Genomic DNA, 17,498 nt, shown 5'->3' on the forward strand with positions numbered 1-17,498 from the left:
TGTTTTAACCCAACTATTTTAAGATTTATTCCTTAGGTCTTTTTCCTTGTTTATTTATTATAATCCTTATTTTTTTAAAAGGGGTTCAAAAATCTAAACTAAAGATAACTAACGTTCATTGTATTCTCTCTTAAAGAATGAACAGGTTCTACAGAAACAAGACTCTACTCCACTTTTAAAATTTAATCAGAAGAGAGGTCTTGAGATACAAAGTAACTTAATTTCCAACATTTGGGGAAAATTATTCTGCATATTAGGGCAAAAATAGGATGTAAACCAGATGTTCCAAGATTATGAAATTTAGAAGGGAACATATTCAGAGAGCACCTAGCTTTTTACCTATATGTACCTAAAGACAAGGCAATTAAGCCCCACAATGTTGAAGTCACAACCTTACAGTTTCTCTCCTAATTTGACCTCCATCAGTTGAAATATTTATGGATTTATAGTATCAGGCTTTTAATCAGTCCTATCATTTTTGTAATTGCTATGGCTAGTATTAATAAATGTCTTCTTTTTATATGATGAAATAAATTAATGGATGAGGCAGGCATTATGCAAAAATGACTGGGAATGGGGCCAAATCTTTTTACATACATCCAGGGACCAGTAATTTTCTAAATGGCACTTGAAGCTCTCATGCCTACATAATTACAAGTATAGCCAGCATGTAATTTACTGAAACAATTATCCACTCTTCTAGCCCCCGTCACCCATCTCAGGTCTTTGGCCACTTACCTTGTCTTTATTTTCAGTGCCAGAAGCCTCAGGCTTGGTCCTAATCACAAACGGGGTGGACAGTCGCAGCAGGACCCTTTCGAAGGTGGCATTAACCTTCGGGGTAACAATCTCGAAGCAGTCCTCAAACTTGAGCACTTTGTGAGTGTCGCATCGGAGCTGCTTCCTTAGACCTTCCCCCAGCTGAAGGACGGACATGTTGGGGTCAAACATCAAGTGGAAGGGGAAGGCTCTGCAGAAGGTGTTGATGCTAATTCTGAGGTCCGCAGGAACTTGGGAGGTTTCTTGTGGAAGGTTCTTTGTGATATTAGTATTTTCACATTCTTTGATAAGGAAAGTAAGACAGCTACAATTGCCTGGGTTGGAACCATCAAAGCACAGCTTCTCATTTGCAACATGTTCCACTTCCACATCCAGCCGGTAGATTTTCTTTCCTGCAGCCTTAATCATCCCCAGCATTGCAAAACCCACAATATGGTGAGGGTGGAAGTAGTGGAGCATGAGAGTACCTTCAGGGAGCTCTTTGCATAGGAAAGATGGTGACTCCAGAGTGGCCTGTTTTCCAAAAGAAGTTCTAATATGTTCCAACAAAGCATCAAAGCCATTAAAAAAGTCCTGCAACGTGCCACCTACAGCTCGAAGGACTCTCTCATTCTCATCAAAGCATATATTAAAGAACTCCTCACCAAATTTTTCTTGAATTTCCTCAAACTTCAAACCTAGAGGCAAATGGGAAGCAAACATTAGTGAAACACAGTATAAATAATGGAACTTACAGCTCTTTAAATTGCCTACCAAATGAGGTAGCTAGAGAGTGAAACAAGAGAGATACCTCTCTTGGGCCCACAAATTTCCCAGATGAGTTAATTCATTCATTTTGAATCAGAGAAAGTAAATTTCAGTTCATCTTTTGGATACTTCTAAGATGTTACTTAGTGTGAACTTTTTAAATGCTGCTAATCTAGTTGTTCACTTTTTTTTTCAATACCCAACTCCACTTGTTATAATTATATCTCACAAATAGTATTTGTTTCTTTTTCTTAATTATTTCCCTCATCTTTATAGAAAACCCAAGTTGTCTCTATATTGTATCCATCCATAGTATTCTACTTCTTATCAACAGGCATTTGTGAAGTGGAAATAATAAAACAGAGTGGGAATCTATGGTGCGTGGGTGGAAAAGACATCAGATTATTCAGTGAAAATAGAGAGGCTATTAGTTATCTAGAAGTTATACAGATCAGCTAGACGCCAGGGAGAGAGTCAAAACAAGTTAAGAAAAATGGCAGAGCAGCCAAGAGTGCAGTAGGAACCTGACCGGAGTTAAAGGTCTTTGTTAAATCTGAGTGGTATATGCTCAATCCCAGATGCCCTGGCAAAAGGAACTCCACCTTGTGATAGTGGAATTATAAAAATCTATATCTTTAATTTTATATTATGTAGTAAGTAGAAGCAGGGGTCACGTGCTCTAGTAGAGCCATGCTAGAAGATGATCTCAGGAAAAATATGGAAGGAGTTTATGGTCCAAAGAGGAAGAATATAAGACATATAAAGTAGTTGGATCTGCTTGCTGGAAGAAGCTTAGAGTTGCTCTACTGCTTCCCCTGTGCCTTTGGTTGAAATCAGTACATGCAGTTTATATATCCGTATTTGTGTCTGCCTCGTCTACTCCGTCTCATAAGGCCACTTCCGTGGGTTTCCGTTAGAGGACAGAGCAATCTAGGCTCTCTATGCCTTAGTTTGCTGTTTCTACCTTTATCATTCCCTTGACAGTTTCCCCAGACTCAAAAATACTCTACAGAATTAGTCAAAACACATCAAATATTTTTGAGAGCTTACTATAGAGGCTAAAAATTGTGGTAGCCAAAGTAAAAGGTCAGTTTGACAAAGAACTTCTTGAAATCAATGTGAAATGAGAAATGGAAAACCCAAAAAAAAAAAAGAGTCTCTTTATTAAGAAGCATTTCACATTAATTTTGGCTTCACAGATTTGATGTTCAAGGCAAGCTAAGTCACCTATTAAGACAAAAAATCACCACTCATCGTACATTGTCGTTTTACAAAATTGCCCTTCAACTTATGTTGTATTCACTAACAGTAATGCCAGCCAGAATTGATAATAATAGCATTTATCTGTCCAGTTCTCTAGTATGGAAGAAAGAAAATAAAATAAATGATTATTCTCTGGAATTTGGCTTCTGCTCCAAATGCTCCAGTGAAACTGTTCCCAGAATTATTTAAACCAGTATCTACTGTAATTGTTTTTCTTATTTAACCTTGATTTTTTTTCTCCTTTAAAATTTGACACTATTGACCATCTCTTTCTCCTAAAACTCTCTCTCCTATTTTGGATTAGTAAAAACATGCTCTCCTGGTTTGATTACTATCTCTCTGAAAATTCATTCTCATTTCTTTCACTAGGACTTTTTCCCTTGCCAAATTCTCATATCACCATCACTTTATTGTAACTAAAAATTTCTGTCATGTACAAATTAAATTTTTGTCCCTTTAATTGCAGTGTTCTTTGTTGCAATTAATTTTTTAAGTATGGGTTTCTTATTTAACACTTAAATCAGAGAAATGTGAATTCCTCAAATCTAACTGTATCTACTGAATTCCAAAATTCCACATGCCACTGAAAATATTGCACTGTTTCTGAACTTTGAATTGCTGTATCTTCAAGTAATTTATAAAACTTTTATGCACAGAAGAGAAAAAGAGAATTGTGCCTAACTTGTATTTTTCACAACATTGAAAATGCCATTGCAATTATTAAAGAACACAGAGACATTAAGATAATATGTAAGCTTATGTTCTACTTCCAATTCTAGAATCCCAACGAATCACCCAAATAAAATAACAAGTAAATAAATTCACCAAAGACAACACCATAAAAAACAACTCTGTGTACAGCATTCTATCAACTGGGAATCCATGCAGCTTTAAAAAGCACCTCTGTACTTTAAAGTACAATGATTGTTAATTCTTAAATGATGACCCTAAGGCCCACCAAGATGCTAAAGTGCCTTTTGTATCACTAAGGAAAAACTGAATGATTTTGAATATTAGACCTAAATACTGTACACAGCGATTCTATTAAACCACAACATTCCATTAACCAATAAAGATTTTTATCCCCACAACTGTTAAACTGCACAAGATCAGAAAAGAAGAAAAACTTCTTAGCGTTTGAAAAATCAAAACCAGGGAAAGATCACTACAATTTTGGTGAATATTCTCTGATTCAATAGCCAAGTCTTACATTTTAAATCCTATCTCAAAACTGGGAAAGCACAGAGAAAGTAGTTCAGCTCAGACAACTGACACAGTTATCACTCCCGAGGTTCTGCCTACAACTGACACAAACCCTGTACCTACAACAAATCATTTGAAATATATAGACAATGCTCATCTCCTCATATCACAAGATTCTGTGACACCTTGACATTTGGATCTATAAGAATACATTTCCTCAAGAGGCAAAACTCATAACAAAACTGCTCCCGTTAACAGCTGAGTTAAAAATTAGAATTTTAAACTGCTGTTAATTTACCACCTTAAAAAAATGAATAGCCTGAATGCTGTTGTTCTTTAGCTATAACATGGGTCTCCTGTCCCTCATCTGCTATCCTATCCCACCTCAGACTGTTCTCTTCTTGAAGACAAAGACCTTGTCCTATTTATATCTGCATAATACCTGACACAGGGAGACTAGGCATTCATTCATAGAAACTAAGCATTCATCAAAGTATTTTTTGATGTATATTACTAAGCTTCTAAGGCTACAGTTGTGCCAAATTTAAAGATACCAAGACAAAAACACATATTCTTTCTTCTCATGGGCCCATATAGATAATTAAAATACAAAGTGATCAGGCCATAACAGGCTCACAGAGGACTTGCAGAGGTGTGGAAGAAGGAACGCCTGACTCTTCATTAGAATGGAGAATTGAAGAAAAATAAGGTGTTCAAAACACTAATAAGGAAGAGCTGAACACCTCAGCAGATGGACAGTAATGGATTATGGACGAAGCAGGGAGGTGGGAGAGCCCAAATATTCAGGAAAAAGCAAGTAGTAATCGTGTAATGGCTGGAAGTGGGGGTGGGGGTGGACGATGAGTTGTGAATTAATCATCAGTGTAGAAGGTGGGCTAGAGGGTGCCAAGACAGAGGCAAAGACACCAGCCGGAGAGAATGTTGCAATAGCTTTAAAAGATTGTATTGGCCTGAATTAGGCAGTCCCAGTAAGTATGTATAAAAGAAAGCCAAGCAGTGTGCTAAATACTTACCATAGATTACTTTATTTAATCCTTTTAAATTCTCTATGAAGTAGGTATTTTTATCATCTTCATTTTACAAATGAGAAATGTTAAGAAATTTGTCCAAGTCCATATAACTATATGTAGCAAAGCCAGATCTTAAAGGGAATAATACTCAGTCTTGTGCCATGATGACAGTAGCAAAAAAGTTAGAACTTGGCTTGGGAGAGAAACGAGGTATATCTTGCTAGTTGTCATATCATCAGAGACTAGCATTTTTTTTTTTTTTTTGGTCTTTATTTTTTTAATTGTGAACATTAACATAAGGTCATTGGGTCTTTACCTAGAGTTATTTCTTCTTCCTGTAACCCCCTTCCCTACCTTTTTTTTTTTTTTTTCATTTTTTCATTTTTATTGAGATTGTTCAGATACCATACAATTATCCAAAGATCCAAAGTGTACAATCACTTGCCCCTGGGTACCCTCATACAGCTGTGCATCCATCACACTTAATTTTTATTCAATTTTTAGAAACTTTTCATTACTCCAGACAAGAAATAAAGTGAAAGATAAAAAAAAAAAAAAAAGAAAAGGAAAGGAAACTCTAATCCTCCCCTATCCCTAACCAACCCCCCTCAATTGTTGACTCGTAGTATTGATAAAGTACATTTGTTACTGTTTATGAAAAAATGTTGAAATACTACTAACTGTAGTATATAGTTTGTAATAGGTATATAGTTCTTCCCTATATGCCCCTCTATTATTAACTTCTAATTGTATTGTCATACATTTGTTCTGGTTCATGGAAGTGATTTCTAGTATTTGTACAGTTGATCATGGACATTGCCCACCATAGGATTCGGTTTTATACATTCCCATCTTTTGACCTCCAACTTTCCTTCTGGTAACATATATGACTCTGAGCTTCCCCTTTCCTCCTCATTCACACACCATTCGGCGCTGTTAGTTATTCTCACATCTTGCTACCAACACCCCTGTTCATTCCCAAACATTTAAGTTCATCCTAATTGAACATTCTGCTCATACTAAGCAACCACTCCCCATTCTTAAGCCTCGTTCTATATCTTGGTACCTTATATTTCATGTCTATGAGTTTACATATTATAATTAGTTCCTATCAGTGAGACCCTGCAATAATTGTCCTAATGTGTCTGGCTTATTTCACTCAGTATATTGCCCTCGAGGTTTTGTCATCAACCCATTTTTTTTTAATATGGTTTTGTTCACTCACCATACATTCCATCCCAAGTAAATAATCAATGGTTTTCTGCATGGTCATACATTTATGTGTTCACCACCTTCACCATTATCTATATAAGAGCATCTACATTTCTTCCACAAGGCAGGAGGGAGAGTCAAAGAAGGTAGAGAGGCAAAAGAAAGAGGAAAAAAAAAGACAGCTAGGAAGCAGCAAAAGGAAAAATAACCCTAAATCAAAGTAGAATAAAGAATCAGACAATACCACCAATGTCAAGTGTCTAACATGCCTCCCCTATCCCCCCCTCTTATCTGCATTCACCTTGGTATATCACCTTTGTTACATTAAAGGAAGCATAATACAATGATTCTATTAGTTACAGTCTCTAGTTTATGCTGATTGCATCCCTCCCCCAATGCCTCCCCATTTTTAACACCTTGCAAGGTTGACATTTGCTTGTTCTCCCTCGTAAAAGAACATATTTGTACATTTTATCACAATTGCTGAATACTCTAGATTTCACCAAGTTACACAGTCCCATTTTTTATCTTTCCTCCTTTCTTGTGGTGTCTCACATGCTCCCCACCTTCCTCTCTCAACCATATTCATAGTTACCTTTGTTCAGTGTACTTACATTGTTGTGCTACCATCTCCCCAAATTGCGTTCCAAACCACGCACTCCTGTCTTCTATCACCGTGTAGTGCTCCCTTTAGTATTTCCTGTAGGACAGGTGTCTTGTTCACAAAGTCTCTCATTGTCTGTTTGTCAGAAAATATTTTGAGCTCTCCCTCATATTCGAAGGACAGCTTTGCTGGATACAGGATTCTTGGTTAGCAGTTTTTCTCTTTCAGTGTCTTAAATATATCACACCACTTCCTTCTTGCCTCCATGGTTTCTGCTGAGAGATCCGCACATAGTCTTACTAAGCTTCCTTTGTATGTAATGGATTGCTTTTCTCTTGCTGCTTTCAGGATTCTCTCTTTGTCTTTGACATTTGATAATCTGATTATTAAGTGTCTTGGCATAGGCCTATTCATATCTCTTCTGTTTGGAGTACGCTGCGCTTCTTGAACCTGTAATTTTATGTATTTCATAAGAGATGGGAAATTTTCATTAATTATTTCCTCTATTATTGCTTCTGCCCCCTTTCCCTTCTCTTCTCCTTCTGGGACACCAATGATACGTACATTATTGTACTTTGTTTCATCCTTGAGTTTCCAGAGGCGTTGCTCATATTTTTTCATTCTTTTCTCCATCTGCTCCTTTGCGTGTAGGCTTTCAGGTGTTTTGTTCTCCAGTTCCTGAGTGTTTTCTTCTGCCTCTTGAGATCTGCTATTGTATGTTTCCACTGTGTCTTTCATCTCTTGTGTTGTGCCTTTCATTTCCATAGATTCTACTAGTTTTTTTTTTGAACTTTTGATTTCTGCCGTATACATGCCCAGTGCTTCCTTTACAGCCTCTATCTCTTTTGCAATATCTTCTCTAAATTTTTTGATTTGATTTAGCATTAGTTATTTAAATTCCTGTATCTCAGTTGAAGGGTACGTTTGTTCCTCTGACTGGGCCATAACTTTGTTTTTCTTAGTGTAGGTTGTAATTTTCTGTTGTCTAGGCATGGTTTCCTTGGTTATCCAAATCAGGTTTTCCCAGACCAGAACAGGCTCAGGTCCCAGAGGGAAGAAATATTCAGTATCTGGTTTCCCTGTGGGTGTGTCTTAGAAAATTGCTCCACCCTTTGATGCCTCGGGTCACTGTGCTTTTCTGCCCAGCAGGTGACGCCTGTTAGCCTATAATTCTTGACTGGTGTGAGGAGGTATGGCCGTGTTCCCCCAGGCTCTGGGGTCTGGTTCTGAATGGAAAGGGCCCCACCCCTTTCCTCCTAGAGAAGACAGACCCCCCAGGTGGAGGTCATTAGTATTTCAATGGTCTCTCTCTCTGCTTGTGCTGTCTCCACCCTTCTCTGAGTCACAGCCCTGGAAACTGAAAATGACTGGGGCTTTCTCCACTGAGCCAAAAAAGAAACAGATAGTCCCCTTCAGACCCAGTCCAAGGCGACCCTCCGGCTCTCCCAGGTCAGTCGTCACCCAAAGCCTCTGTCTGTTTTTTGGGGATGCGTACCTGTAGCGAGCAGTTCACACTCGCTACTTAAAACCCCAGTTGGTGCTCAGCTGAGCTATATTCACTTGCTGGGAGAGAGCTTCTCTCTGGCACCATGAGGCTTTGCAGCTCGGGCTATGGGGGAGAGGGTCCCACGACTTGGTTCCACAGGTTTTACTTACAGATTTTATGCTGTGTTCTCGGGCATTCCTCCCAATTCAGGTTGGTGTATGATGAGTGGATGGTCTTGTTTGTCCCCCTGCAGTTATTCTGGATTATTTACTAGTTGTTTCTGGTTTTTTGTAGTTGTTCCAGGGGGACTACTTAGCTTCCACTCTTCTCTATGCCGCCATCTTAGATCTCGAGGCTAGCATTTTTTTGGCACTTAGAAGGTGCTCAATAAATATTGGCTGGATGTTGAATTAATATATCACTTAAGTCAACCAAAAGGACATTCAAGGAGGTGTCAACAGTTGACAAATAACACAGAAAGGTCAAGTAAGATAAGAACAGGCAGGAAACTGTCTAATGGATTTGTCAGATCTTTGGGGACCTATGCCACAGCAATTTCAGTGGAGGGGTGGGGGCAGAAGACTGATTATAATGGGTTGAGAAGGGTATAGCAGGAGAGGAAATAAATGTTAGTTGTCAGCTGAGTCAATATTATTCTTTGAAGCCTAAACTTATTTATTTTTTAAAAGTGTCAAAAATATGACCCCTACATTTGGAAAGGGAAATGTTGTGGAGCAAGTAGATAGAGGTCACCTAATAGCACTGACTGGGGACCTGGGTCTTCTGGGGCAGATGAATTAATAAAAGTAGGAAATGTGTGTCTTTCTAGGTCTAGAGGCTTATGTGAAAGACTGTATACACAATTCAATAACTGTACAAATAAATACATACAATAGGTGCTATGAATACATGGTGCATAATGCCGTGAGTGCGTGGGGCCTAACGTAACCTACTGGGATAAAGAAAGCTTCCTTTACAAAGTGACACATCTGAAGGATGAGTAGGAGTCAACTAAGAAGACAAGAAGATTCAGAAAGGGGAAGAAAGAAGACTTTTCCAGAGAGAAGGGTCATTCTATGCAAAGGCCCTGGAGTAGAAAACAGAATGGAGCTTTCAAGAAACTAAATGAAGACTACTATTGTAACCTGAATCCCTGGCACACTGTTTTGTCCGTAGTGAATTTTTGAATGAATACATTGAAGAACAAATTAATGAATGAACAAATAAATACAACTCTGTGACTGATCACAAACCCACATATAATATCCCATACAAAATATATGTATCATACATATATATACACACACACACACACAAAACAGACATCTATTTCCCCAAGCTAGAGCCCATATATATATATAAAAGACCATATTTCTGGCATAAAAGCTTCTCACATTAGCCCCTCTTATCTGGAATGGATATCCTATATCTCCACTGCTTTCTTGTTTCCTTCCAAATCATAACTTGTAATATATTTTAAATCACACAAACTATGTGTTTCTTTCTAATGTACCATGGCTTTTTACATCTATTTTAAACAGGTTTTTTTTTTTTTTTTTGGAGCTGCCTTTAAAGTATTTTGAATTAGTTCTTTTAAAACACAAAATAAGTCAAAGGAGAAAAGAGAGCTATTTTTAGGTACTTGAAGGACTTCTGCGAGGAGGAGGTAGATTTGTTTCAATCATCAACAAATGTGTGTATATATGTCCTTTTTTCAGTTGTTTTTCCATATCCTTTGATAACTCTGGTGGCAGGCCTTTTTACACAGCATGAGCAAGTTATGCTAAAGGACAAATTTGATAGATACGAATTTCTATTACTGGATGAATTCTTGTTCCTTTGCCAACAACCAACCACAGGAGTACTAAAAAAGGGCCAGACTCAGGACAGCAGATGTATAATCAGACAGTCTTACAGGGCCCTGTGCTGTGCTTGCTACCAGATTTTGGCCACCTGGAAGGTGACAAAGGGCTCATCTCATTTCCCAGCCTCCCTTCCCCACCACCCTTGCACGTTGCTGTAGGAGACACCAAGCCAGCAGCCCCACAGCAGTGTGGTGCAGATTCAAAGAACATACAGACATGAGCTAATTACAAAGAGGAGCTGCACTGACACCTGCCTCAGCTCTGTACCCACACTTGATTCTTGCTTCTGACATGAAATCTGCAACATTGTGAAAACATGGCAGTGGCTCACAGGCTTTGGAATCTTCCTCAAGATATTTACTCACATCGTTTCCCACTCATGCACTTTTTACCAATCTTTCACCTGCTACTAGGAATATAGGAGAGGAGGTTAATATGCAAATTGATGGATTCTGGCTTCTACTGACCAAATTGGAAGCTACAGTAGTGGCAGGAGAGCATACTTTCCATTGGATGGATCCTCAGAAGGCTTACTCAGTGCTCTTAATCACACTAATGCCTCTGTAATTGTTCTGAGGTTTACAATTCGTAAATTGTAATTCACCCTCCTCAACTGCTCCCACCAATTCTTGGGAGCTATGCTGTTGTCCATGGAATGTAAGAAAGAAAGAAAATTCAGTTATCTGATATTTTTTACAGCATTCCCATTGAGTTAGGTAATAAATACTTAGTCAAAGGACTTAAAATATGTGTTTCATTAACCCAATAATCTCAGGTTTTATGTGGCAGAAATGAGTGTGTCATCACATGGCCATGATCTAGCTATTGCAGTAGCACATGACAGCACTGAAAGCACTGACAAACAAGCAACCCTAACACTTTTATACTTCAGAAAGATGATAGCTTGTGATTACGTGTATGTTTGTTTAAAAGAGAATTTGTGGCTACACCATTTCACACAATGTTGACCATGCTATGAAGACATCTAGTACATGGGAATTTACTGGCAACCCAACCCAACCTCCCTCAGAACATACTGTGCTGGTTTGTATATATTATGCCCCTCAAAAGACATATTCTTTAATGCAATCCTGTGGGGGCAGATGTATTAGTGTTGATTAGGTTGGAATCTTTTGATTGGTTCCATGGAGATGTGACTCAACAACTGTGGGTAAAAGGTTTGATTAAATTATTTCCATGGAGATATGGACCCCACCCATTCAGGGTAGGTCTTGATTTAATCACTGGAGTCCTTTATAGAGCTCACAAACAGAAGGAGCTCAGAGCAGCTGAGGGACATTTTGGAGAGAAGCTAAGAGCTGACACTGACGCTGACACTTGGAGATGCTTGGAGACATCTGGAGATGCCAGCCAGAGTTTGCTCCAGAGAAGCCAAGAGAGGACCCCAATGCTTACATGCACAGGAGCTGAAGAAGCTAAGAGAGACCCAGATACATTTTGGAGGAAGCTATTTTGAAACACAACCTGGGAGCAAAGGAACAGCAGACAGCAGCCACATGCCTTCCCAGCTGACAGAGGTATTCCAGACGCCATTGGCCATTCTTCAGTGAAGGTCCTCTTGTTGATGCCTTAGTTTGGACACTTTCATGGTCTTAGGACTACAAATGTTTAACAAAATAAACTCCCTTTATAAAAGCCAATTCACTTCTGGTATTTTGCATAACGGCAGCATCAGCAAACCAGAACACAAACCATCTCTCATAGACACCCTTCTATGTAAACACCACCAGTGATGAGGAGCTCGCAAAGCTTGCTCTTCCAACACTGAATATCTTTAGAAATCACAAAGTTTCTTCTTTCTTCTACTGAGGCAAAATCTATTCCTGTAACTTTACTCCAGTAGTTCTTTTCTATCTTCTGTGATGATCTGAGTAAATCTACCTCCTTCTCACGGAAGTCCTTCAAGTACCTAAAAATGGTTCTCATTTTCTCCTTTATCTTATATTTTAAAAGGACATCAAACTGCATTAACCGCAGCTCTAAAGAACTGTTTAAAATAGATGTAAAAAGGGCATATTAGAAAAAAAAACACATAGTATGTGTGATTTGAAAGATATTATGAATTATGATTTGAAAGGAAACAAGAAAGTAGAAGAGATATAGGATGTCCCTTTCAGATAAGAGAAACTGATGTGAGAAGCTTTTATGCCAGGGCTACAGTCTTCTATGTAAATGGGCTCTAACTTGGGAAAACAGATGTGTGTATTTATTCCTCCTCACAAGAGTGTACACTTCAAACTGTTTTCCAGTATCATATCTGATTTTCCCGGCTCCATTCACATTTTTCACACTCGATTCCCTTTTGATCGTGCATACTTAAGATGCTGGACTGGGTAGTGCAGCAATGTAGGGCTGTGAAAATGAGTGTCAATGACACATGTAATGAATGAACGCATAACTACAGCCCCAGTAGCATCATGGGTGAAAGCACCTAGAAACTGTTGAAGCTGTAGCCCCAAACAGAGCCCTATTCACATTTGTTACAATCTCACAGTGGATCTGACAGGAACACTGAGCTCTGTCTGCCATTCCCACACACTAATACATTCCACTAATAGCACACATGGGAAAGCCTGAGATATGCAACAATTAGCAAAAATTATAACCTTTTTAAATTGGTGAGAAGGGAACAATTTATACCTGAGTTATTGCATTATTATAAAGGAAACCACAATCTGTTTGGTTTCATAATTTATTTGGTGAAAGGGTTATTCCTATGAATTCTTTCATTTTTTGTTACAGAGCTGCATTCATTTTTCCTGCATTTCCTTCCCATTTCTATACATACCCACACATACTTTTTGCACAGTTGGATTCATAATGTTCATAATGTACACAAACAACTGGTGTTTGGCTTTCTGGCTTTATTTTTTCCCATGTAATATTTCATCAGTAGTGGATGCTGGGGGTGTTGGTACTTGTTGGCTCTCAGCTGAGACCTGCTCTGGGAATTGCCTGCAGCTGAAGAGAGCTGCCTTAGGGGCAGAGGGAGGTGGGGTGAAGAGGGTGGGCAGGGGGAGGTAGGACAAAGGCTCAGCCTCTTTGCTTCAGTGGGGCATAACTCTAAAGAGACCAGCTGAGGCCTTTATTGTGACTGCATCACAGTTCAATTTCTCCTTCTGCCAAGCCCAGTGCCTTCACTTCCTCACAGGCCTTGGTCCTGAGGATACAGCCCAGTAAATCTCCTAACCACAGACCTTCATCTTAGAGTCTGTTTCCTGGGGAACCAGAGCTAAAACATCATAAACATTTTCCCATGCTGTAGTTAAATCTTTCCACATGGTTTTCATTTAAATGGCTGCTTAACAGTCTACTAAACAGAGTTATTTTAATTGACCATTTCCTTATTGTTGGGCTGTTGGTTGTTGCCAATATTTTGTCAGTAAAGATTCAATAAATGTCACCAAGCCATTGTTTGATGTTTCCTATTCTTTTCAATTATTTCTTTAAAAAAAAAAAAAAAAAATCTCAGGTGTGGGTCATTACTAAGAAAAAGATACAAAGATGTTTCGTCTGTTGATACCAAGGCTTAAAGATACTCCTTTCATAAGCATGAATCCAACAGTAAGACATGCCACAAGGATACTAAGGAATAGGGACAGATTACTTTCTGTATTACTGTATCTTTGACCTAAGACTCAGAATTGGATATTAGAGGTCCACCGAGAAAACTGAGAACAGAGTAGTCTACAACTGACTCATGCAACATTCTGCAGTGCCTGACTGAGTAAATCAGTGCCTCTGCAGTGCCAGCACCCATGATGAATACATGTATGAATGAATGAATGAATATACAGATTGCTTTATAGTTTAACCTAAATTTGAAGAGGAAACATCAATTCAATAAAAAATACAGACTGAATACTAATGATGAGCCCTTAGCTCTAAGTTCTTAAATCGTCCCCATTCCAAGAAAAAGTGATGATGGTGGTGACAGTGATAGCACAAGTGGGTGGGTATCAGGTCCTCTAATGCAGAAGCTATCACAGAAGGGGCAAAAGAGGACGAGTTAAGAAGGAATGAAGTAAAATAATAGCTAATAAAACCACTCAGAGACAACCGGAAAATAATAAGCAAAGTTTGTAGTTATCTCACTACCATACATTCATGGAAAGGCGAGCCAGAAATTGAAAGATCTGAGTGAAAATCCAAATCTTTTAAATTAGGGGCAGATGAGGAAGGAAGATATTAAGTTGGGCATAGATATCCAATGGGATGTACTAGCAGACCCTCTAAAAAAAAAAAAGACAAATTTCTTGTTCTAGTTTCTTATAATGCTCCAACAAGGATCATTTCTCAAATCAAGTTGGTTCCTTCATTGCTTGTGAGCGCACTTTGCTCCTACCAGCATCCTGTCACTCACTCTCCCTCCTCTGGAAATGCCCAAAGTATAACAGCCTCCTCTGTAGTCACAAACAAAGGACACAAGGAAGATCCACCTCTCAGAGAGGGGAGGGAAGGAAAATATGTCATATAAGCAGCAGGGAACGTTAAAGAAACAGCAGCAGAAGGGGCAGGGCATCAAAGACTTAGTTTCTTCTTAATGGATATGTTAGTAGGTAGGCTTAGGGCTACCTGTCCCAAAAGAGATTTAAACAAAAATATCTGAATTTGAAGCACTTCTTTTTCCCATAAACTTTTATTACTCCCCAACCACTTGCTAATCCCTAAAAAAAACAAAAGAATATATGGGAGACTTTCTTAATATTTGAAAGCAAACAAAAATGCACTATCCAAAAGGTCAACTGAATCTTGTACTTGACTGGAAAAAGATATTACAAAGCTGTAAGGTCTTGAATACATGCAGTGAAAGATACCACATTATTTTCCAAGTACTTCTTTAGTGTACTGCAGCAGAAAAGAGTCATAAGCACAAGTAGAAAAGCAAGCTGTCTTTTCTTTACTCAGTCCACTCCCTAGTCTTGCAAGAATATTGCTGCTATTTCCTTTCTAGCTTCCAGAAGGATGTCAAAGCTCAACATAGTTTGCTTTTTCTATCCCACTAACAGTTGGCCTGATGCCCCAGAAGGCAAATAGATATTTGAGATTTTTTTTTAGCCTTGTGACTCGAGTGACCTTGCTCTATCTGCAAATCCCATAACTGTAGGCATCTTCTTTTTAAGCAACTACCCTATAAACTTAAATTCTGCTCTCTGAAGAGCCTATATTATGGTAAAGCTTACTAGTAACGTTCTTGTTTCACCAACCATAACTATCCAAGGACTTCTATAAATAAGATAAGAATGAAGCCTAGTGAAGTCAAGCCCCTTGGTAATGCCAAGATCTGCACTATCCCCCAAACCTCTAGTACCTGCCTAATATTTATATTGAAGTGAGAGCATGTGAATACCATGGTTACTTGGATTTTTGCCTTCTATTAGCAGGAATAGGTTCATCACATTATTTAATTAAAAATTTTGTCCCCAAAGGATCAAGACTGTGAGGTCCATGACAGCATAAAAGAGTATCTGTGAGTGTGTGCAGGGATTGGGGGTGGGGGAGGGGAGCGTTAAGCAGACGTTAGAAGACTTGAGATTACATTCACATGCCTCATACATTTGCTTCTGATTCTAAAGAAGTTTGATTTCTGAGGATGATTCACCTAAATTCTATTACCTCTATACAATAATTAAGGTTATGAAGAATTAGATATGTATCTTAAACGGGCACCATGTTGAAAAATGACACCTTTGTCTATTCCAACAAGAGGGGAAATGAATATCCAGCATGTGCTGAAGGCTCTGTCCTGTTATTAATTTTAAAATCTGGGCAGTGGTAATACTTTTAGCCATATATAGCAAAAGTCACAGGGCTTTTCAACATCTTCTAAATAGCTCACTTTAAACTCTAAACAGTACTTAGTCTGATGTCCTGTTTCAAGTGAAGATTCTATTTAAGTAATTGTGCATAGTAATACATAGAGATGCATTAACACTGCTACTAAATATAGAAACACTTTTATAGAGCATTACAATATTATCTAATGACTGCTGACAGGCTGCAAAAAATGATTTACCCTGGGTATTTAAAATGTCAAGAATGTAATAAAAAAAATCTGAGTCTACAGCAAAGAGTATGGCAGTGATGGATGAGGCTTTTGAATTTAGGGAAAGTATTTTGGAAGTTCAAAAAATGTCAAAACATAAGAATAAAAGGATTACAAGAAGAAAAGAATATGTCCCAGTGTAGATGTCACTCACTAAATTATCAAGAGAATAGGTAACTTCAGCAATAGAAATAGTGAGCAGTTTTATCTTTATTTTTATTGTTCTTTATTCTCTTTTTCTTGAACTATCTGTTTCTGTATGGAAAAAAAAATGAATAAAATATCCTGGAAGGTGGAGGCATTAATCACCTATTCTGATATCAATTGCCCTGCAATGTTAGATAAACATGGTAGGACTATGTGCAGACACTATTTGAATTTTTATCTCCAAGGTCCATATCACCAAATCAGGTTATAAGTGAAATTACAAAATTTGAGGAAAATAAACTTCATAATGGGACGCCAACCTGAACATTGATTATATAGAATTTGGTGCTTCCATGGATGATACCAGGAATTTAGGAAAAATAAATACACATTTATGCATAAAAACAGAATACAAGTTCTTAAACTCACTGATGTTAGTTTACTTAAGTTTAGTTTTTAAATTGGAGCTACAGTCAAATAGAAACAGGAAGGCCCTTTGGACTTATGATCTATTTCAACTGCAATTTATTTGACATTTTTTGTAAATGTTTATTTTGGTATTATTTAAAACTTAGAAGAAAGTTGCAAGAGAAGTACAAAAAACTCCCATAAGTCCTTTACCAAGATTCACCCATTTGTTAACATTCGAGCCCTTTCCCCCTTCCTCCCTCCTTCCCTCCTCCACCCACACCCCATTTGAGAGTCAGTTGCAGACATCATGCCCCTTTACCCATAAATATGCCCATGTGTACTTCCTAAGAACAAGGACATTTCATTACATAACCATGGTACAACTATAAAGATCAGGAAATTTAACATTTATACAATACTATTATCTAACCCACAGTCCATATTCAAATTTTATTTATTGTCCCAATAATGTCCTTGATAGCTACTTTTTCCCCTTAGTCCAGGATCCAATATCAGATCATACATTACATGTATTTGTCTTGTGTCTAGTTTTCTTTCCTCTAGAACAGTTCCTTGGGTTGTTTTTGTCCTTCAAATAATATTTCTTTGGTGCCTACCCTTCCATACACTTCTTTGTTGTTTGTGGATACAAAAAGCAATTAAACATGACACCTGAAAACTA

The 17,498-nt window shown here is 38.1% G+C and overlaps 1 protein-coding gene across 2 annotated transcripts in view; it reads right to left on the reverse strand.

Moving 5' to 3' along the window:
* Window positions 1–17,498, reverse strand: part of GUCY1A2 (guanylate cyclase 1 soluble subunit alpha 2) — a 332,369-nt gene that overhangs the window by 255,771 nt on the left and 59,100 nt on the right. For both annotated transcript variants that reach the window (XM_037841307.1, XM_037841308.1), the window contains exon 4: window positions 739–1,457. In XM_037841307.1, coding sequence (XP_037697235.1) covers window positions 739–1,457 — 719 coding nt within the window. The remainder of the gene's footprint in view (window positions 1–738; window positions 1,458–17,498) is intronic.

The sequence above is a fragment of the Choloepus didactylus genome, chromosome 6, assembly GCF_015220235.1.
Source record: "Choloepus didactylus isolate mChoDid1 chromosome 6, mChoDid1.pri, whole genome shotgun sequence".
NCBI lineage: Eukaryota > Metazoa > Chordata > Mammalia > Pilosa > Megalonychidae > Choloepus > Choloepus didactylus.